The sequence below is a fragment of the Dendrobates tinctorius genome, unplaced genomic scaffold (assembly GCF_039654945.1).
Source record: "Dendrobates tinctorius isolate UK_male_01 unplaced genomic scaffold, ASM3965494v1 ptg000051l, whole genome shotgun sequence".
Classification (NCBI taxonomy): Eukaryota; Metazoa; Chordata; class Amphibia; order Anura; family Dendrobatidae; genus Dendrobates; species Dendrobates tinctorius.
Window position 1 is genome coordinate 21,180,117 of NW_027361719.1, and position 23,416 is coordinate 21,203,532.

Genomic DNA, 23,416 nt, shown 5'->3' on the forward strand with positions numbered 1-23,416 from the left:
TGCTCCAAAGGCATTTTCCACAAAAATGTTTACAGGGGTTCAAACCCTGATGCCCCATGATCAGCAGAAGGAAACAAATTCACACACCTCTTAGGCACCACACACAATGGCAAGGCATGATGTGCATGTAAAGGTTTATTTTCTAGAAATCTAAATGGAAAAAAAAATTATATATTATATATATATATATATATATATATATATATATATATATATAAATAAATAATTGCAATGTTTGTATGGACAAATTCTGCAATGTGTGAAGGCACCAGATATTTGAAGACTATTTCTTTTCTATTGTACCTACTGGGGGTAGGACCCTCCCCACATTACGAACTGAAGGACGATTCATAGAATAAGCCATTATTGTTCTGAAAAAATCTCATTCCAAAGACATACTGATCGGGAATTTAGATTGTGAGCCCCATTGGGGACAGTGATGATAATGTATGTAAAAGTGGAAAGAACTGCAGAATATGTTGGCGCTATATAAATAAAAAGATTATTATTAATCTATTTAAATATCTGATTTAAGTATTTTCCTTTATTTTTATCCTGAAAAACTATTTTTCCCAAAAATGTGCTCTAGAAGACAACTATCTGAGATGTCCGACCCCCTTCAGTTTCTTACCGCAATGTGTTTCATCCTCTCCATTTTCACAGTCATTTTCCTTATCACAAGTCCAACTCATAGGAATACAGCGTCCACTCGGACAGGCAAAATAATTCACTGGACACCGCGGCTTGCGAACTCCTGGAGAAATGTGAAATTATATTACGTCTCCAAAAGTTTTCAAAGCAAAGTAAAAAGCATTCGCTTGGCTGGTGGCTTTGACTTTAGTATAGCTAATGATATCATTTATAACCCACAATTCCTAAAAATTGTTTATACTAATTTTTCTTCTATTTCATGTACCTGGACAGTTCATCTCATCGGTGAAGTCACCGCAGTCATTTGATCCATCACAGACCCAGCTGGGGAGATAGCAGAGAGAGGTTCTTTCACACCTTTGAAAACTTCCGGCTTTGACGCCCAACTTAAAGTAACTGCTGCAGTCAGTGATGTCTAGGGGCCAAAGAAACATGAGCAATTAAGATGGTATGGACATATGGACCATCCAGGAGGCAAATATACTGAACTAAAAGTGATTGACAGACACAAAGAATCTAAAAAACACATAGGGCCAGGAATATATTCCAGGCATCTTAACGGGGTGGTCCGAATGCAAAGGATTTTTCTCCTAAGTCCTTATATATTTAATCCCATAATCCTTAGCTACCGGTATTTTCTCATATGCTTGCTTTAAAAAATTCCCTACCGTTCCCTAACTACAGTAACTGCTTTTGTATTTTATTTTTTTTGCCTATTTCCTATCTGATGCTTCTTTTGAGTAGGCACTGGTGATGCTCAAATGAATCATCATCATCAGGGGGGCAGAGTCTATGGTCACTGTCACTGCTCCTGCCCACATCAGCAATGATGCTCGTTTCAGGGGCGGTGCTGTCTCTGCTGTGTCTCCAAGTGTCTCCCCCTGAGCACAATCTCCTCCAGTGCCCTGTGCGATGAGTGCAGAGTCCGGACTGTTGTCTGTATAGATGAATAGTAATAAGATGAATAGTAATAAGTCGGCTATCTTTGTGTCACACAACTAAAACCACAATCAGTGTCAATGAGCTAAATAAATTTAAGCATGTATATATTGGACAAAGCATTTCAAGTAAAACGTGCGTTGGGAGTGGTGGATCCCTGGCTCTCTTCCCCAAAGATATATCCCTGTTCTGTGATGAATTGTTAACCTCTGCAAGCATACATACTACGGTTGTTCTGGTCCAGTTACTGTCACATTAATCCCATGGTGATTTCAATACAGTTTCTTCTACATATTTTCATCACTTTTAGTGTCAGCTTAATGTCTTCCACATACATACACACACACAAGGAATAAAAATAGGGACTGTAGGGGATTTATGTGTCTTGTGCACAGGTGTTCCCCCCTTTTAGCCTCATTGCATGTTGCCCCATTAATTATAGGATTAATAAAATCATTTATTTTTCGTATTTAGCTTGTGGCTTCACACCGCACATGCTCACAGGCAGGTGTCCCAGTAACATTCTAGGACAGGTTTCTATTACTGTAACAAAGTGATGGTACTTTTACTTATATAGTGATTACCTCTCAAGACAAAAGATAATAATCTGCTATTTATTTAGGAATATATTCCTAATGACAGTTTCTTTTATTTTTTTTCTCTATTCCTGGTGAACGCCTTTAAGTTCCTGGCAGCCCATTATGCCCATGTCCGATAGTTATCTGTGAGGCGCCTGCTGATGAGTGACATATTACTTACTGCAGTTCATCTCATCGGAGGCGTCATCACACTCAATAAGTTGGTTACAGCGACTCGAGTTACCAACACAACTTCCATCCCGGCAGTGGAACTCTTCTGGGGCACACGAAGTCTCTGTAATACAAAGAATGGATCACTAGTAACCCCGGGGAAAGGCAAAATATAGTTTTCTATCCCTGTTTTTATAGCCAGCTGATGGATTTGTTCTATTCATATTTTTAGGATTATCCATGAAGAATATTCTCAATGGCACAAACTGAATTACAACCAAGAAAAACATCTGGTGCTCATAAATGGACTGATGCTGTAATGGCTGAGAGTATTCAAGAGAAATATTCCGAAAGGCTATTTTATGAAAAACTTTACTACAATCTACAGCTGAAAACAGGATAGACTGAAGGAGAGGAAGGGTTAACACCCGGCCGGTTGGACATACTCACTGTTGCAAGATATCTCATCCGAGTTGTCACCGCAGTCATCCAGACCATTGCACCAGTTGGCAGTAGAGATGCAACGTCCATTCACGCAGTGCCGGAAACCCTTCTTACAGCGGCGATTAGCTGTGGACAACAGGTAGTGAACAATGCACCATTTCTTACTGGGATTTACTGCCACTTTGTAATTTACCGAGCCTGGCAGCTGACGGACTCATGGCATTGCAAAGAGAAAATGGGAACCAAAAGACCTGACCATCGTGTTCTGTAAACTGCCGACCTCTCGCTCCAAGTGATTTGTATTGTGTGCGAAACACAGGGTATCAACTAACGGGAACATTTCCATTTCTGGAACGTGCTACTATCGGGACGTAGCAGAGCAGATATGTTCTGTGACACAACTCATCACCACACTAACTGCATGGGGACCCATAGTTCTCGGATTTGTCTCCATTGAGTTCAAAACTGTCAGTAAAGTTCCAGTAACATCTTCCTTCCATATTGAAACCAATTTCCACAAATGTCCAGGTAAATACCTGTGTTAAAAGTAATGTTGCTAGATTTTACAGAACAAAGTGTGCACATTATTAAATACATCTCAGACCTGGTGAGGCTGCTGTCCTTACTTTGATAATCCATGTCAGAATGGTTGTATATTACTTTTTTAAACGTGTTCCTGCCTTATCTACAAACTAGCATATTATGAATATCCTAATATCAGGGTCATACAGCCAAGACATGGATTTTCAAAGTAAGTACACCAGCCTCAAGAGATCTATTTATTAATGCATGCAAGTTGTACTGTGAAATCTTGCGAAGAAATATATACTTTAATGCATCCTACAAATATACTGTATCCTGAACCTAAATCAATGAGCCACATGGTTGCACAAATGCAGCTCGGCCATATGGATGTTAAAAACAGTCATTGAACTTCTGGATTACTTCACATCTGGTATGTGACAAGTCCAGGGATGTAATGTAGGGAATGCAGTGGGCAGAAGCTGCACGCTTACCACAGTACGAGTGCTTCTCGTCTGCCTTGTCTTTACAGTGCGCCACGGTGTCACAGGTCAGGCTGTAGTTTATGCAGTCGCCATTACCACACTCAAACTCGTCATGGGGATTGCAGGTGGAGTTCTGGGCTGTTGAAAGGAGGAAGAAGGTAAGACATCAGGGATGGAGCTACATAAGGATCTGGCGGCCACTACAAACAATAGGACCAGATATCAATCACTACAGAGAGTTCTCTACATCATAATCTTCACTATAACAAATGGGAATAATTCATTAAAATTGTTAGGCTGTTGAAATAAAGAAAGCCATGGGCTGATTTACAGTATGTATCCAGAGGAATCATTTCACATATCATATATATATATATAATATATATATATATATATATATATATATATAATATATATATATATATATATATATATATATATATATATATATATATATATATATATATATATATTGTATTACCTTTGCATGTGAAATCATACTGCAGAATCCGGTCCCCTCTGCAGGAGCAGTTCACCCTGCCGTCGGCGGTGAGCAGGCACAGGTCCTGACATATACTACTGTTGGTGTTGCACGGGGATAACTCACCTTGAATAGAAGCAAAACGATGTGTATTAATATTACAGCTAAATCTAAGTAATGAACGCTACATAACGCACACACTTCCCACTCTCTGTGCTACCTACTGAGTGGGCAAAAAAAAAAAGTTCAAGAATTTGCGATTTAAAAAAAACTGCATTGATATAAAAATGAATAATGATAATATAGTAGTAACACTGGACACAATTTCATTTTTAAACGTTGGCCCCATGATTCAATTCCCAAGTCTCTAAAGAAACAGATCCTTCAATAATTGGGATATACTCAACTAGCCTGTAGGTGGCGCTATATACAAAGTGTTCTCAGAAGCTCTCTTCATTTAAAGGAAACCGCATCCTGTCTGAACACAATGTGTCAGGTATAAAGCACAACTCGGTACTGGTTGTCAGTAAGAATAACCAACTGTGATAAAACACTCTGGGGTCGCCTTTGCTGGGGTCAAAGGTCACGTGCGTTCAGCATGAAACTCAGGCGCAGAGCTGGGGTTCGGGTATAACTGACTCTGGGTCAGGTTTATTAATGGTGAAAGCAATGCAAAAGGAAATAAAACATAAAACAAATCCTTGCCTGTCCGGCACTAACTAAACAAAGTACAACCTAACTACCAACTGGCGGGCTTCTCCCGTCCAGCCAAACCACAGTTGCCATGGGCACTGCTTCCACTCACGTGTGTCTCTCACACAGACAGGCTCTCTGTGTTCCCAGGCTGAGACACTCACACAACCACCTTGCATCCTTTTATATCCACCTCCCATTATTCATTAGCAAGCAGGTGCGATACTGACCAGACTAGGCCACATAGGAAAGGAATCTGGGTGAGATATACCTGCCCTCATCCACTATTCCCACATGATTCTCACATATCCCCCCCCTCTGCTCAGACCACTCCGGTCGAGCAATGACACCCGCCAAACAGTGCATTCGGGACAGGGCATCTGCATTCCCCATCTGTACCCCTGGGCGGTGCTCCACCGTAAAAGTGTAGGCCTGCAGTGCAAGGAACCACCGGGTCTCCCGGCTATTCCGTTCCTTGTTCAAGTGCATCCACTTGAGAGGGGCATGGTCAGTGATCAGCCTGAACTTTCGGCCCACCAGGTAATATTTGAGGGCCTCTAAAGCCCACTTAATGGCGAGGCACTCTTTTTCCACGACTGCATACCTTTGCTTCCTGCTGAGATAGAGGACTGGGTGTTCCACTCCGTCCCTCACTTGTGAGAGTACGGCCCCGATACCGGTATCAGAGGCATCCGTTTGTACCACAAACTCGCTGCGGAAGTCCGGAGTCACCAGTACGGGCTGAGAGCAAAGTGTCCGTTTTAGGCTATGGAAGGCTTCTTCAGCCGCTAAACTCCATTTAATCATGACGGAGTCTTTCCCTTTTGTAAGATCCGTCAGGGGGGTAGCGATGGCTGCAAAATTGGGTATGAACCGGCGATAACAGCCGGCGATCCCCAGGAAGGCTTGCACCTGCTTCTTGTTGACAGGTTGTGGCCAGTCCTGAACCGCCTGAATCTTATCAACCTGGGGTTTAACAACACCCCTCCCAATTACATACCCCAAATACCGGGCTTCTTCTAGCCCGATGTGACATTTCTTGGGGTTCGCGGTTAGACCTGCCTCCCACAGGTCGTCAATCACAGCTTGTACTTTCTGGAGATGAGTCTCCCAGTCCAAGCTGTAAATGACAATGTCATCCAAATAGGCCGAAGCGTACTGCCTATGTGTCCTCAGGACTCGATCCATCAGTCTCTGGAAGGTCGCCGGTGCTCCGTGCAGTCCAAACGGCATATATACATACTGAAATAGACCTTCTGGGGTAGCAAATGCCGTCTTTTCTCTGGCAGCCTCCGCCAGAGGGATCTGCCAATACCCCTTTGTTAGGTCTAGGGTCGTAATATACCGGGCTTTACCTAACCGATCTATTAACTCATCGACCCAGGGCATAGGGTAGGCATCAAATTTTGAGACCGCATTCAGTTTCCTGAAGTCATTGCAGAACCGGATGGTGCCGTCCGGTTTAGGAATTAGCACAATCGGGCTGGACCAAGCACTGTGCGATTCCTCAATGACACCTAACTCTAACATTGCCTTCACTTCTCGGGAAACGGCGTCACGGCGCGCTTCCGGGATTCGGTAGGGCTTTACGTGAACTGTGACACCAGGTTCCGTTACAATGTCATGTTTCATTAGCGTAGTCTGTCCGGGTTTTTCTGAGAAAAACTTTTGGTTGTAAAGTAGAAACTGCCTGACCTCCGTCTTTTGCCGCTCCGAGAGAGTCTCTGCAACCCGTACCTCCGGTACGGTATGTGAGCAGACGGGACAGGCCAGCTCCGCTGACAAGGCAGACCGATCTTTCCAGGGTTTTATCAGATTTACATGATAAATCTGTTCAGGTTTCCGTTTACCTGCCTGGTATACTTTGTAGTTTACTTCACCAACTCTTTCCTTAATCTCAAAGGGGCCCTGCCACTTTGCCAGGAACTTACTGTCCACCGTGGGGACCAGGATCAACACCCTATCTCCGGGTGCAAACGTACGGATCTTGGCGCCCCTATCATAGATTCTTTTTTGGGCTCCTTGAGCCTGTATCATGTGTTCTTTGACGATAGGCATAACAGCCGCAATACGGTCCTGCATTTGTGTGACATGATCTATCACTGTTTTAAACGGTGTGACCTGACCCTCCCAGGTTTCTTTTGCAACGTCTAACAGTCCGCGAGGACGTCGGGCGTACAATAACTCGAAAGGCGAGAATCCCGTGGAAGACTGGGGTACTTCCCTGATGGCAAAAAGCAAATACGGAAGTAAATAGTCCCAGTTCTTCCCATCCTTGTCTATCACCTTTCTCAGCATCTGCTTCAGAGTTTTATTGAACCGTTCGACCAACCCGTCTGTTTGAGGGTGATACACGGATGTGCGTAACGGTTCGATTTGTAACAATCGGCAGAGCTCCTTCATTACCCTGGACATAAAGGGGGTCCCCTGGTCGGTGAGTATCTGTTTTGGTATACCGACCCGACTAAACACATGCACCAGTTCCTTGGCAATCGTCTTGGTGGCCGTGTTACGCAAAGGGATGGCCTCCGGGTAACGAGTGGCATAATCCAAGATGACCAGGATATGTTGGTGTCCACGTGCAGACCGTGGAAGGGGCCCAACTAAATCCATCCCAATCCTCTCAAACGGGACTTCAATAATAGGTAGGGGTACCAAAGGGCTACAGAACCGGGGCTTAGGTGCAGAGGCTTGGCAGTCAGGACAAGACTCACAATATACACGAATATCGTGATGCATGCCTGGCCAAACAAAACAGTGTAATATCCTTTCGGTGGTTTTCTGGACTCCCAGGTGACCTCCCATCACATGTCCGTGGGCCAGGTCCAGCACCTGCCGCCGGTAGGGTTTTGGCACGACTAATAGTTGCACCGTATCTTCCCTCTTTTTCTCTATCTGATAGAGTAAATCATTCTCCAGAACCATGTAAGGATATGCCAGCCTAGAGCCAGGTTCTACGGGTACCCCATTTATCACTTTTACATTTGTCCTAGCCTGAGAAAGGGTAGGATCCTTTATTTGCTCGCTTTGGAAGTCATCTTTCTGAACTTCTAAATCCGACAAAGGGGGAGGTGGACGGCTGTCGGCCTCCTCCTCTTCCCCGGTCTCCTCCGTATCACCCGCCATAACTGAAAACGGGAATTGCAGGTCATTTCCCGCAGACTCTTCCCCCGAGTCTTCCGGGGAGACCTCTTCCAGGGGTTCGAGACCCACACGCTCCCTGGGAGAAGAATCATGTACACTATTACCCGAGGGCATCAACTGATTCTCCCACAATTGCCAGAAGTGGGGAAAATCCCGGCCCAGGATAACATCATGCAATAACGACGGGACAAGTCCCACTTTATGTTGCACAGACCCATAGGAAGTAGTAATGCATATGACCGTGGTGAGGTACGAACAGGTGTCTCCATGCACACACGTTACAGAAAATTTGTCTGATGGTCCAGTCGGGGCTAACACCAGACTGGCCTTCACCAGAGTCACCACACTTCCCGAGTCTAACAATGCCACCACATTTTTGCCATCAACAGTTAAATCACACAAGTGTTTTTCCACATCCTTTTGACCGGCATTCACACTCACTACCCGTGCAACCATAGACATGCGGTTTTTAGAGTCTGTGACGTCGCACTGCATGGGTTCAGTAGTGACCGGACAGTTCGCAGCAATATGTCCCATCTCTTGGCAGCGGAAACACCTAACGGGCCCCTTGCTTAGACCATAGTTCGTTACTCTCGGCCTCGCAGTGCGGGCAGTCCCGTTTTCCTCCCCCACTGTCTTAGGGATTTTTCCTTCTCCCCTACTCCCTGGAACAGTCTTACCGGTTCCCCGTGGAGATGATGAAGAACGAGGTGGGGTAGCGTCGTCTCGGAGTCCTTCCGCCACGGAGTAACGTTCAACCAGATCCACCAGTTGATCTGCCGTCGTAGGATTTCCATGGCTTACCCACTTCCTCAGGGCTGGCGGTAGAGCTCTCAAGTACTTGTCCATGACGACTCTCTGGATTATCTCTGGCGCTGTCAACACCTCGGGTTGTAGCCACTTCTTCGTCACGTGGATCAGGTCGAACATCTGTGACCGCGGTGGTTTATCCGGCTGATAAGTCCATTGATGCACTCTCTGTGCACGGACAGCGGTCGTCACTCCCAGCCGGGCCAAGATCTCGGCTTTCAGTTTGTCAAAGTCCTGCGCGGCTTCAGGCTCTAAGTCATAATAAGCCTTTTGGGCCTTACCGGAAAGAAACGGGGCAATCAGGCCGGCCCATCATGCCTTCGGCCATTTTTCTCGCACCGCCGTCCGTTCAAACGTGGTCAGGTATGCCTCGACGTCATCTTCGGTCGTCATCTTCTGCCAGTACCGACTCACGTGAATCACTCTCGACTCGGCTTCCAGGTTAACCTCATGTAGGCTTGCCAGGCGCTGCGCCACCTGCTGGAGAAGTGAACGATCGGTAGCTGTCATGTCCACCAACTCCTTCAGCTGGGCCATCATCACCCAATTAGCTTCTTGCTGGACGGCGGTGGACTGTACCAGCGCTTTCACCACATCCTCCATGCTCATGCTTGCAACGTGCTGCCCGCGTTCTCCACCACAATGTGATAAAACACTCCGGGGTCGCCTTTGCTGGGGTCAAAGGTCACGTGCGTTCAGCATAAAACTCAGGCGCAGAGCTGGGGTTCGGGTATAACTGACTCTGGGTCAGGTTTATTAATGGTGAAAGCAATGCAAAAGGAAATAAAACATAAAACAAATCCTTGCCTGTCCGGCACTAACTAAACAAAGTACAACCTAACTACCAACTGGCGGGCTTCTCCCGTCCAGCCAAACCACAGTTGCCGTGGGCACTGCTTCCACTAACGTGTGTCTCTCACACAGACAGGCTCTCTGTGTTCCCAGGCTGAGACACTCACACAACCACCTTGCATCCTTTTATATCCACCTCCCATTATTCATTAGCAAGCAGGTGCGATACTGACCAGACTAGGCCACATAGGAAAGGAATCTGGGCGAGATATACCTGCCCTCATCCACTATTCCCACATGATTCTCACACAACGTACAAAACTGAATGGTCAGCTTTCTTGGTTACAGTGATCAACATATTCTGTATGGTAGACCGCATATATACCGGTACTTAAAGGGGCTATCCTAAAAAGTAAATTTTAATCAATAGATCTTGCAATAACAATAAGTTCCACTATTGGATGTGTTAAAAAATGTTTCTGTGCTAAATAATCTTAGAAATGTGCTCCTGCTGTGTACTGTGTAATGGCTGTGTCAAACCATGCAGCGTTGCTCTAGTTCACATGTCAAACTCTGGTCCACAGGCCAAACCTGGCCAGCAGGGTAAGTATTTATTATTTGGCCCGCGACGCTGGGCTTGACCCCCTGCCCATTATCACACTTTCACTTGGGTTGCACTTTCAACTATATCGGCATCTATGATACAGTGGAAAGGAATGAAGGAAGAGGGAGTGTCAGCTGACGCTCCCTCTCCCATCATTTCCCCCCTGTGTCTGACGTCTCAGCAATGATGTCATTACAACGTGCCCACCGTACCGAGTTGTGCGGAGGATTTGAAGACACCATGAAGAGACTGGAGCAGCAGGAAAGCGGGCAGAGGTGAATATTTATTTTCTTAATATGGGGTCCGCTATATTGTATGGAGCACTATTTGGGCCCATTATGCTGTATGGAGCACTATGTGGGCCCATTATGCTGTATGGAGCACTATGTGGGCCCATTATGCTATATGGAGCACTATGTGGGCCCATTATGCTGTATGTAGCACTATGTGGGACCTATTACACTATATGGAGAACTAAGTGGGGCCCATTAAACTGTATGGAGAACTACATGGGGTCCATTATACTGTTTGGAGCACTATGTGGGGCCCATTATACTGTATGGCACACTATGTGGGGCCCATTATACTGTATGGCGCACTATATGGGGCCCATTATACTGTATGGCGCACTATGTGGGGCCCATTATACTGTATGGAGCACTATCTGGTGCACAATATACTGTATGGAGCACTATGTGGGACCCATTATACTGAATGGAGCACTAAGGGGGGCCACTATACTGTATGGCGTACTATGTGGGGCCATTATACTGTATGGAGCACTTTTTGTGGCAATTATGCTGTATTGAGGGCTGTGTGGGGTTCACTGTTGGAGAATTATACTGTGATGGGGTAAACATTCTTTGTCGGGGGGATTGAGTGAAGGGGGTTACAGTAGGGTAATCATGCCGTGCATGTAGAGGGTACTGTGGAAGAATTCACTGTGGGGGTATCTTACTGTTTTTGTGAGCACATTTGTTTACATCATACTTTATTATTTAAGGATTTAGAGCCTTTGTTATTACATATTTAAATTAGGCCACATGCTTTTTACTGCTCTTACATAACATTTTATATTATTCCAAATTTGTATTCTAAGATCTATTAATTAAAATGTACTATGTTCGTTGGGCAATCCATTTAAGTTTCTTTCCATATGAAAAAGTGAAGCATTATATTTGATGATACGGAAAAACGTCCTCAACTGCAGACTTTTTTTTTTAATAAATATCAAGGTTTGACAGCTACTTTGTCCAAGCTTTTAATGCTGGCCTTCTGCGTATTTGAGTTTGACATCCCTGCTCTGGTTCATGGTTAGCACAAACCACAGCTCCTGGCCAGGGGCGGGGAGCATAAGTAATTTATAAGTAAGTATTCAGATGAAACAGCAGGTGCTCATACAGTCATGGCCGAAAGTGTTGGCTCCTTTGAAATTGTTCCAAAAAATGAAGTAATTCTCCCGGAAAAAGTTTGCAATTACACGTTTTGTTATACACCTGTTTATTTCCTTTAGGTGAATTGGAACAACACAAAAAAAAACAGAAAAAAAAGGCAAATTGGACATCGTTTCACACAAAACCCACAAATGGTCCAGACAAAATGTTTGCCCCCTCAACTTAATATTTGGTTGCATACACTATGGTATAAATAACTGCAATCACATCCTACAACCATCAACGAGCTTCTTACACGTCTCAACTGGAGCTTTGGACCACTTTTTTTTGCAATATGCTCCAGACCTCTCATATTTGAAGGCGCCGTCTTCCCAACAATAATTTTAAGATCTCACCACAGGTGTTCAATGGCATTTAGATCCTGACTCATTGCTGACGACTGCAGAACTCCCCAGTGCTTTGCTTCCATCCATTTCTGGGTGATTCTTGAAGTATGTTCGGGATCACTGTCCTGCTGGAAGACCCATGACCTAGGATGCAAACCCAGCTTTCTGACACTGGGCATTACATTGCGACCCAAAATCCTTTGGTAATCTTCAGATTTCCTGATGCCTCCCACACAGTCAAGGCACCCAGTGCCAGAGGCAGCAAAACATCTTTGAACTTCCAGAATATTTGGCAATAGTTAATGTGGGGTTTTTTTTGTATGTCTCATTCTGTTTTTGGTAAACAGTAGAATGATGCGATTTAAAAAGCTCTATTTTGGGTTCATCTGCCCACAAGACGCTTTCCCAGAAGGATGTTGACTTATGTACATTTTTGCATACTGCAGTCTAGCATTTTTGTGTCTGTGTCATCAATGGAGTTCTCCTGGCTGTCCTGCCATAGCGGGTCATTTCATTCAAATGTCAATAGATGCTTCGCGCTGATATTGATGCACCCTCAGCCTGAAGGACAGCTTGAATTTCTTTGGAACTTGATTGGGGCAGCTTATCCACCATCTGGGCAATCATGCATTGCAACCTTTCATCAATTTTTCTCTGCCGTCCACATACAGGGAGATGATCTAGAATGCCATGGGTTGTAAAATTCTTGAATATATTTTGCACCATAGACAAAAAAAAATTAAGATTTCAGGAGTTGGACTTTTAACCTTGCAATAGTTTATATTGTTCAACAATTTTGGTTCTCAAGTCCTCAGACAGTTCTCATCTCCTCTTTCTATTCTCCAGTCTTAGTGTGGCCCACACTAATACACAATCTAAAGACTGAGTCAACTTCTGTTACTTGCCACAGGTGAATATGAATGAGCATCACATGCTTGAAGGAAAGCTGCTTACCCACAATTTTGGAAAGGTGCCAACAATTTTATCCTGCCCATTTTTGGGGGTTGTGTGTGAAATTATGTCCAATGTGAGATTTTTTTCTGTGTTTTTTTTTGTTGTTGTTGTTCGAATACACATAAAAGAAATGAACATGTCTATAACAAAAATAATTTTCTGGAGAAGTACCGTATATACTCGTGTATAAGCCGACCCGTGTATAAGCTGCCCCCCTAATTTTGTCACAAAAAACTGGGAAAACTTATTGACTCGCGTATAAGCCTAGGGTTGAAAATGCCGAACCTACTGGTAAATTTCAAAAATAAAATGGGCCCCATAAGATGCTACATAAAGTTCATGATGGGTTCCATAAGATGCTCCATACAAAAATATGCCTAATACTGCCTCACAGTGAATAATTGTGGCCCTATAACATGCTCCATAATAACATATGCCCCATATAATGCTGTACAGTGATTGGTGGCCCCTTATAATGCTGCACGGTGAGTGGCCCCTTATAATGCTGCACGGTGAGTGGCCCCTTATAATGCTGCACGGTGAGTGGCCCCTTATAATGCTGCACGGTGAGTGGCCCCTTATAATGCTGCACGGTGAGCGGCCCCTTATAATGCTGCACAGTGATTAGTGGCCCCTTGTAATGCTGCACAGTAATTAGTGGCCCCTTGTAATGCTGCACAGTGATTAGTGGCCCCTTGTAATGCTGCACAGTGATTAGTGGCCCCTTACAATGCTGCTGCCGCTGCCTCAATTAAAAGAAACAAAAAACAAAACTATATACTCACCTTGTCGCTGCTGCAGCTGCTGCTCCTCTGCGTTGCCGGCTCTGCAGTGACTGTTCAGGCAGAGGGCGCCTGCTAACTATGTCATGGCGCCCTCTGACCTGAACATCACTGCCAGAGGAAGCAAGACAACAGAGCGACGAGCAGCGGTGGAACGGGGGACAGGTGAATATGGCTCCCTCCGTTATACTCACCTCTCCTGGCATGTCTCTGCAGCCCCCTGTGCTTATTCCATCTTCTCGGCGCTGTTCTTCCTGCTTTCTGCGGTCACGTGGTGCCGCTCATTACAAAGGCGCATATGTAATGAGCGGCACCATGTGACCGCTGAAAGCAGGAAGAACAGCACCAAGAAGATGGAATAAGCACGGGGGGCTGCAGAGACATGCCAGGAGAGGTGAGTATGATCTCCGACACGCCCCGCTCCCCCTCCCCGGCCGACCCCCGGTATATGACTCACGTATAAGCCGAGAGGGGGGAACTTTCAGCCCAAAAAAATGGGCTGAAAATCTCGGCTTATACGCGAGTATATACGGTACTTCATTTTCTGGAACAATTTCAAGGGTGCCAACACCTTCAGCCATGAATGTAGCTGCTACTTTCTGAGATAACACCTTTCCCTGTGCGTTTTATCATAGGAGTGAGTGATTCTGCCGCGTCACCAGTCCTGTGAGCTCATTGTAGACGTGATGAATAAGTACAGTGGCTGCTGGAGCTCCTATGTCACTGACTTAATTAATGATGAGCTCAGAGGGTTGGAGACAAAGCGGAAACATTTTCCTGTGTTACCACAGGCAGGAAAATTAGTTACCTCAGGAAGCAGCAGCTGCCAGCCCCGCTGTTTTGTCTGTATACTTATTTATCATAAGTGACTTATGCTTCACCTCCTACCCAGGAGCTGTGGCCTGATCAGACCATGTCCCTGTACGGTCAGACACAGCCATTACACAGTACACAGCAGGGGCACATTTATAAGATTATATCAGCAAAGGAACAGGATTAACTCAACATGGGCAGCATGATGGCTCAGTGGTTAGCACTGTTGCTTTGCAGTACTGGGATCCTGTGTTCAAATCCCACCAGGGACAACATCTGCAAGCGTTTCCTCTGGGTTATCTGGTTTCCTCTCACAATCCAAAGACCAACTGATAGGGAATCTAGATTGTGAGCCCCACTGGGGACAGTGAAGATGATGCCACTTAAAAAGTGCTGTGGAATTAATAGCGCTATATAAATGAGTAAATTAAATAAACAATAGATCCAATTGTGGAACTTCTTTTTATTTCAAGATCTATTGTTTGAAATGTACTTTGCTGGTGGGACAACCCTTTTATGTCCTCTATAGACATTATACTAATGCTGGCCGAGTATGGGGAGCCTAAACAATTGATTGTCAGAGGACTTAAGGAACCGACCTGTCTACTGATCCTTTTGTTCCCCCTGAGATAACCTGCCCTAGACTTATCTGGCAATAGCTCTCATAGAGAACACAGGAGCGCTCAGATGAGCAAGTTCTCCCGAGTATGGGAGAGCCAGCCATGATAGCTGCCGGCTGAACAGGGCTGTATAAACCTGCTACAGAGCCAGTTCCAGCTTAACTCCTCCGGGTGGATGTGAGTAGCCTGTTGCTATCAATATCTGCAATAACAATAGAACTTGCTACTTACAGCTGTTGGTATCATTGGCCACAGCAATAATGCCCATGGGCTGCTGCGGGATGTCACCTCTTAGGAGCTTCAGATCTGAGCCATCATACTTATTCGCACGTTGAACCGCGCGTCTGACCCAATCGGTCCAGAAGATGTAGTCCCCATATACAGCTAGACCAAAGGGGTGGACCGGGTCAGACTTTAATATCCACTGAAATAAAAAAACAGATATTACTAATTAATAGAGAAAAATCTAACAAATAGAGAATAAACCTGTAAATAATGTCAGCCATACACGTGGCATAACTGTCGGACAAGAGTTCTTTCGGCAGAAAACTTCAACTCCCAAGTACGCCATATACACGCGTGCTCAGCTTGACTGAGCATTCGTTTGTTTTTAACAAGAAGAAAGGAGAAATCTACCGCCAGCCAGCTCTGACAGCTGCATACTGTCATTAATCATGGTGGACAATCAGTCAACCCGAAATCAGTGGATTTGGCCTATTTTCATCAAATGTGTATGGGATGTTTATACTAAGTTCCCTACTAATTTCCCAATCTCTTGGGTCTGACTGCCTGGACCCCTACTGATCCCGAGAACTGGGGCTCTCAATGGCCGAATACAGCTGAGCACAGAATTTGGCTGCTCTTCAGCACTCCAAAAGACTGAATAGTGCAGAGAAGTGTATGATCGACTACCTCTCCATTCAAACAGGGAACTTTCAGAGCCCCAGTTCTGGAGATCAGTGGGGGTCCCAGCAGTCAGAGCCCAGCGATTCAGAAGTTATTCCCTATCCTATGGAAAGGGACCAACTTCCCCACTTGAACAACCAGCAACAAATAGCCCAGCTGGAACAATTGCAGGTCATTTCTTCAAAATTCTTTTTATTAGAGGATTTTTACAGTATAAGGGATAATGGGTCAGGAATGCAATGAAGTTAAAAAAGGAAGGTAACCAAAACTGCAGGTTAATTCCATCCCCATCCTGAATAATGTCTCACGGTAACACTTAAAAAACGCAGTGAATGCAACTGTTATGGCCTGAGACTCACTACAGCTTACTTACCTGCCTGTTAGTTCCGTCATATTCACAGCGCTCAATCTTGTCCAGGGTGGCATCTGAGAAGTACAGCTTCTCTGCCCTGTGGTCAATGGCCAATCCATTCGGGGTGCGGATGTCACGGTCTATGATTATAATCACATTGCTACCTGACAGTGTAGACCTCATAATACTGGGGTGTTGCTCATTCCAGTTGGTCCAGAACATAAAGCTATAAAAGAAACGAAAACATGAATACAAATTAAGGCCTTATTAATACTGGGCATCCACAGCCCTACCATAGCCAGTTATCGAGAAAGATCATTTTTCAAGCTCAAAGTAAAAAAGGATCTTAATATACGATATAAAAACCTCTCACAGGTAAGTAAACATAAGTCACGTTCACATGTTCAGTATTTTACATCAGTATTTGTAAGCCAAAACTACGAGTGGATAAAAAATTGAGAAGTGGTGCACGTGTTTCTAATGTGTTTGCAGACACAGTTTTTGGAGTGTTTACCCTCCATCAGTGCAAAACAGAAAGTGCGATTTGGCTAAGTGAGAAGCTTCTGCACAAAATCTGAGGGGGGAAATTTCTCCTTTTGAGGACTGCCAAGCTGTTGTAAAAAGACTTACATGCCATGCAATGCTCCTCAGGTAAAGTAAATATGCAAATATCTTCTTCAGAGAGGAAAAGGACTAGTACTGTAATGTCACATATTGGGAATGCAATCCTTAAATTCAATATTGACCTTTTAAAGGAGTCTAATCAAATGATTTAGGAAAATAAAACCTTAATGGCTTCCTTAAATACCCTGTCAGGGCCTCAAATACAGCTAAAACAAACCTCATGCTTAGCACTGATGAGGATAAAACACCCCCCAAACATGGGTCTGCAATTGGAGTGTCTGGTCTAGATTTTTAGCCCAAGTTGTGGTAAGCCTCATTAAAGGATTGATATTGACTTTTATGATTGCTACCCTAAATAGGTGGCACTGGAGTTATAGTTCTCTTTCATTCTGAAGAGGATATTTACATATCTGATGGCCTATAAGTCTCCTTATGAAGACTTTCAAGTCTCCACAAGGAGAAATGTCGCCCGCTTAACTAGTTAACTAGTTATCCATCACTTTTATCAAGGGAGTTTGGGCAAAATTAACCCCCCAACAACCTGCACTGACTCCAACCTATGAATATTGGTCAGCACTACAGCCTTGCAGTGCTGGGGTCCTGGCTTCAAATCCCACCAAGGACAACATCTGCAAGGAGTTTGTATGTTCTCCCCGTGTTTGTGTGGGTTTCCTCTGGGTTCCCCGGATGCCTTGAAAAATTTAAAACAAAACTCACACAACAAGATATGGCCTTACCAGAAACCTGTCTGATGACAAATGCACATCTAGCAGGATGCAGCTGTCCTACACTAATAGAGGCAAGGGGCAGCTCAGGTGCAAACTACTGATAAAAACAACCACCCCACACCTAACAAACCATGGTGGGGTTGGCTGCCTAGCAGTGGCGTTTTTTCTCCGGATGCCTCCCACATTCTAAAGACATACTGATAGGGAACTTAGATTGTGAGCCCCATCGGGGACAGTAATGATGTCTGTAAAGCGCTGTGGAATTAATGGTGCTATATAAATGAGTAAAATAAATATTAGCTAATAAGGGGTTAAACTTGCAATAATGCATCACCTACTTTTGACATTCATCCAGGACAAAGGCACGAGGATGATCCTCTCCAGACATGGTCACTACTGTCTCTCTCTCAAAAGCCCCAAATCGGCTTTGGTCAACAGTATGGCGGGTGATTGTAGACGTCGTGTAACTGGTCCAGTACAAGGTGTCCCAGCCACGATGGTAAGCCAGCCCCTCCACCGAACCCACATCTGTCAGGATACACAGAATAAAGATGTCATCATTCCTCATCTATTCTAATATTCTGGAAATGCTCCAGTGTACATTTACATGTTCTGTGCATGCAGTAGAATTAAGTTATTAAAGAAAATCTGTTAGCGGGTTTTTGATATGTAATCTGGAGAGCACATGTTGTTGTAGGGCTTAAAACACAGATTTCAGCAATGCCTCTCTTATCAAGCTCTGTGGTTTTGTTTACCTGTAATGATTACTTTAGCACCAGGAGCTTATTACTGGGACACAGAAGAGTATGCCTTGCAATCAGACTCCGCCCACTTCCGTGATAAGCAGCTCACTGTCTACAGCTATGTAAATGGAGAGCCTGGTGTGGGCAGGGTTTGCTTTCTCAGCTCCGCTTCATGCTAATCTAAAACTCTTGATTGTGTCAGAACCAGTAAACTAAGTGATACATGGTTGGATTCAGGGTCTCATTCCCTACATTGTGCTGGTCCTAGATGAGGTAGCAAAAACCTGCTGACAGATTCCTTTTACACTGCTGGAAGAGGCTTAATTTGGCCCTAACATCCAAACATCTTTCTTTTTCTTTGCGGAATTCCAGGAGCCATCTTTTTTTCCCATCAATATAGCTGTTGAGTGCTTTTTTTTTTTTGCGCAGAATGTTTGTTAGTGTCATCTTTTTTGGAGTACACATAACAAAATATCTAACTATTGAAAAAAAAAAAATGCAATTCTGGGGTGTCTTGCCATTTAAATCGTCACTTCATTTAGCTGCACAAATGAAGGGTTGCCTTTATTCGTTGGGTCAGCACGAAAAAAACAAAACTTCTTGTTTTTGTGTGAACAAATTCTGAGAGTTATAAGTTTCCATCAATGCAGCTAGCTATGTGAGGTTTTTTTTTGCAAGACAAGAAGTAATTTTCATTGGAGCCATTTTTGCATAATTTAAGTCCTCCTAATCACTTTCTATTACATTTTTTGGAACGCCGGATGAAAAAGAAAAAAAAAAAAACACCGCAATTCTGGCACTAATTTTTCAATTTTTTTTGTATGTGTTGTCCAAGCAGGATAAATATGTAGTCTTCTCGGTCACTTCACTGGGGGACATCTCAAACCTTAGGTGTTCGCTGCTGCCACCGGGAAGCGGATACTGAAAATAACACGTAAAGAACAAGGCAGCTCCTCCACAGCTTAGTGTCACGAGGAGGCAGACACAGGCCTCAATCTTTTTAATTTTCACTACTCTTCTCTCTTCCCCTTTAATTTAAGATTGGAATTCACCTTTCATTAAACCTGACAAAAGGTGGAGAGCACATTCTTTAATTGTGGTGTCCTCTTCCATCTAGATAGCAGGACCCTTGACTACCGCAGACGGTCTTTTGCCTTTTGTCTGCTGCCCGCCCACGAAAGTGTGACGCATTGAATAGAGCAAAAAACTAACTGAAGACCCTAACCACAGAATCAAATCTCTTCAGGACAGGCGAGTACAGCAATTTCCCGGCATCCTGCTGCTTTGCTCCGGTTTCCTTGGCACATGTCCCCCTTTACAGCAAAGCCCTCGTTGGGTTTTTTGGCGGCAGGTGTTATTTTTCTTGCAACATTATCCCCACCCCACAAAAAAAAACAAACACCATTATAAATGTCATCCTACTGGGGGTTCTTCCCTCAGGCGATCCTTGTTCCTTCCACAAGTTGGACATGGTCAGAGCACACTTCCTGTCGGTGACGGCCTAATTTAGACTCTCTGTCTTTCTGGATCTCATTGAGATCTCATAGTTTCTCGCTTGCTGGATACGTTCTCCCTTTCTGGAAGTGTATCCGGCTAATGACAGATGGCCTCTGCGGGGGGTTAAGGCTCAATCCAACTAGGCGGCATGGGCCTTGTGGACCTTTCTCCATCAGGCTTCTCTTCTGTAGCTCTGTAAGGCTGTGACTTGGTGTTCCGTCCACACATTCTCCACTTTTACAGAGTTCATTCCTTCACATCTAGGTAGTAGGGCGATGCAGGCTGTAGTAGGATAGGGTTACGGCCTGACTTTACATTTGTTGTTCTGTCGTTATTTTGTTTCGCAACGTTAGGAATACTTTGGGACGTCCCAAGGTTTCCTCTGTAACCCAATGAAGCGACTGAGAAAAGACGACTTTGGGTACTCACCATAAAATCTCTGTCTGGTAGCCGTCATTGGGGAACAGAGCTCTAAACCTTACAGCCCTTCTGAATGTTTTATTTCCATTGAGGCCTATGACTTCTTGGTCTATTCTACTGTACAGTTCTTAGATGTTGTATAGCCTCTCCTACTGCTTTCTCACAAACTGGTTCAGTCCTCTATCTGGAGGTGGGTGTAATCTGCAGGGGAAGAGCCAACTTTTTCTGTAAGTGTAATTCCCAGTGCCAGCCTCCTGATGGCAGCAGCATACATACCCATAGTTTCCGGTGTTCCCAATAAAGGATCAGTGAAAGATTTTACGGTAAGTACCTAAAATCCTCTTACATAGTATGGGCCAGTACAATTACAGTGAAACCTATTTATATGTTTAACTCTCACTAATTTTGCACAAGAAAATCAATTGCAAAAATGTTTTTTTAATGATATTCTGATAACCGTAACTATTTCATTTTTTTGCTCACAGATCTCTGTGAAGGTAGTTCTTTTGAAGCCGCAGTTTTTATTAGTCCCATTTTGGGATACTTTTTTTTATTAATTTTTATTTCATTTTATGTGACGCTAGATGAATAAAACCGAAAATTCTGGCGTAGTTTTCTTTTATATGCAGAGGATAACCGAGCAGTATAAATAATTACAGTATATGTTTTATAGTACAGGTCCTTACAGACCTGTTGTCAATTATTCATTTTTTACAATATTTACTTGTCCCACAAGGTAACATGGACAAGTGAGCCTTTGACCGCCTAGGTTAACACACGGTGCAGTGAGTTAAGCATCCTGCCAGTGTTTTACTGACAGGCATCCTGATAGATTGTGAGTCTGGCACAATTTATTAGGCATTAATCTATAGCAGTCCCAGAGGCCAATATTAAACCTCAGGCTGCCATATTAACCATCGTCTACCCGCGATCACATTGCAGAGAGCTGAAGAAGTGAGTCATCTCCCTCTGTCACACTTCTTACATGCCGTGGGCGCTATTGATTGTAGCGTGTAATGAGTTACCAGAGCTGTGGCACACACTGACACTGCTTCTTCCCCACTGCTTTGTCTGTGTTAGCAATGAGGAGTAAGCAGGGTCAGAGATCAGATCGCGGGATCACTGAGATAATGATCAAGGGGTGAAGATGCCCCCCTGCATTTTCACAATCTAATGGAAACCTGAACATTCTATTAGGAAGTGCAAATGCAAGTAGTTTATATACCATATATAGATTAAAGAGTTATTACTAGTGATGAGCGAACGTGCTGGGATAAGGTGTTACCCGAGAATGCTCGGGTGCTATCCGAGTGTCTTTGGCGTGCTCAAATAATATGCTCGAGTCTCCATGCCTACATGTCTCACAACTGTTCAATAGCCACAACTAGAGTTGAGCGACTTTGGTTGGATCGGGTTTCGTGAAACCCGAATGAAACAAAATAAGTTTCAGATGAAACTCGTCCGACTAGAGCAAAACAAAGTCGGAGTTTCGTCCGAAACCCGACCCCAATGCAAGTCAATGGGAAATAAAAGTCGGACGAAACTCCGACTTTTTTTGCTCTAGTCGGACGAGTTTCATCTGAAACTTATTTTGTTTCATTCGGGTTTCACGAAACCCGATCCGACCAAAGTCGCTCAACTCTAGCCACAACACATGCATGGATTGCCTAACAAGCAATCCCTGCATGTATTCCTGCTGTCTAACAGCCATGAGACATGGAGCCGCAGGGACTCAAACATATTTTTCAAGCAGGCCAAAGACACTCGGTTAGCACCTGGGCATGCTCGGATAACACCTTATCCCAGCACGTTCGCTCATCACTAGTTATTACCAACACACAAAGTGATGGCATATTACTATGAAAGGTCAACATTTCGAGATTGTTGAGAGTTCACTGCCGGCATCACCATGATCCTGGGAATAAACAGGCAGCAGCACTGATTTAGCACCCCTCTATTATTTTTTCTGTACAGCAGTGCTCTTATTCATCTTCTGTGCAGGGAACTGCAGCCCTTGTGGGGTCGGAAAGATGTAAGTCTGTCAATCCACAATTAGATGGACAGTCAGTTTAGAGCACTTGGTCAAATTACTTACTCTCCACTACAGTCTTGCGTCCTGTGCCATCATTGTTGATTTGCTGAATGTTCCCAAAGTGGATATCACTATAGAAGATACGTGTGCCTCCTTTGTTGCTCTCCCGATAGTCAAACGCTAGAGCAATGACATTCTTCATGTTATCATGGTCTTCAAAGGGCTTAACCGGAGCATTTAGGCTACTTTCATCAGATAAATGTATGCTCTTTAGAATAGTACGTTCTGAATACAAGAGGTAGCCGTCATATTCTCTGCAGCTTAGACCATTTTCTGCAAGCATGCCATGGGCACAGGCACAAGTACGCTGACCTCCACCCCGATACAGGCACAACTGCTGACAGCCACCATTGTTGTCAGCGCACACATTGGTTCCTGGAATGTGAAACATAAATAAGACATTAAGTGCAGTAAAAGTCGCATGGAATCAGCAGTCTTCAACTTTGTTTTTGAGCACAGATTTAAAAAGATAGAATATGGAGTTCACAGTTTCTAAATTTTTGTGACAATATCATGTTATTTAAAAAAAATAAGAGCGCTAAAGAGGACGTGTCACCAGCTCATAACTGGCCAGTTTTTGCTTTTATTTTATTTCCGTTGCTCCCTTGAGTATTCTGGGTTTTTTTTTAAATCCACCATAGGGTTCCAGAAATATGGGCGGTTTTATTTAGTCTTGGTCTTTCAAGGGGGTGGTCCTCAAAGGGTAATTAAGCCGAGCAGCCTAAAAGGCACACATCTGGACTTGCCTTATAGCCAGCCCAATTGGTAAAGAATAGAAAAATTAGCATTAA

General features: G+C 44.1%; 1 protein-coding gene across 1 annotated transcript in view; it reads right to left on the bottom strand.

Moving 5' to 3' along the window:
- LRP1 (LDL receptor related protein 1) overlaps positions 1-23,416 on the bottom strand; it is a 518,911-nt gene that overhangs the window by 114,800 nt on the left and 380,695 nt on the right. The window contains exons 41-50 of the mRNA XM_073576846.1: positions 22,629-23,000; positions 18,212-18,401; positions 16,543-16,747; positions 15,495-15,687; positions 4,272-4,397; positions 3,800-3,928; positions 2,790-2,909; positions 2,350-2,463; positions 917-1,066; positions 632-754 (exon numbers count right to left, since the gene is read on the bottom strand). Of these exons, the coding sequence (XP_073432947.1) occupies positions 632-754; positions 917-1,066; positions 2,350-2,463; positions 2,790-2,909; positions 3,800-3,928; positions 4,272-4,397; positions 15,495-15,687; positions 16,543-16,747; positions 18,212-18,401; positions 22,629-23,000 (1,722 nt within the window). The remainder of the gene's footprint in view (positions 1-631; positions 755-916; positions 1,067-2,349; positions 2,464-2,789; positions 2,910-3,799; positions 3,929-4,271; positions 4,398-15,494; positions 15,688-16,542; positions 16,748-18,211; positions 18,402-22,628; positions 23,001-23,416) is intronic.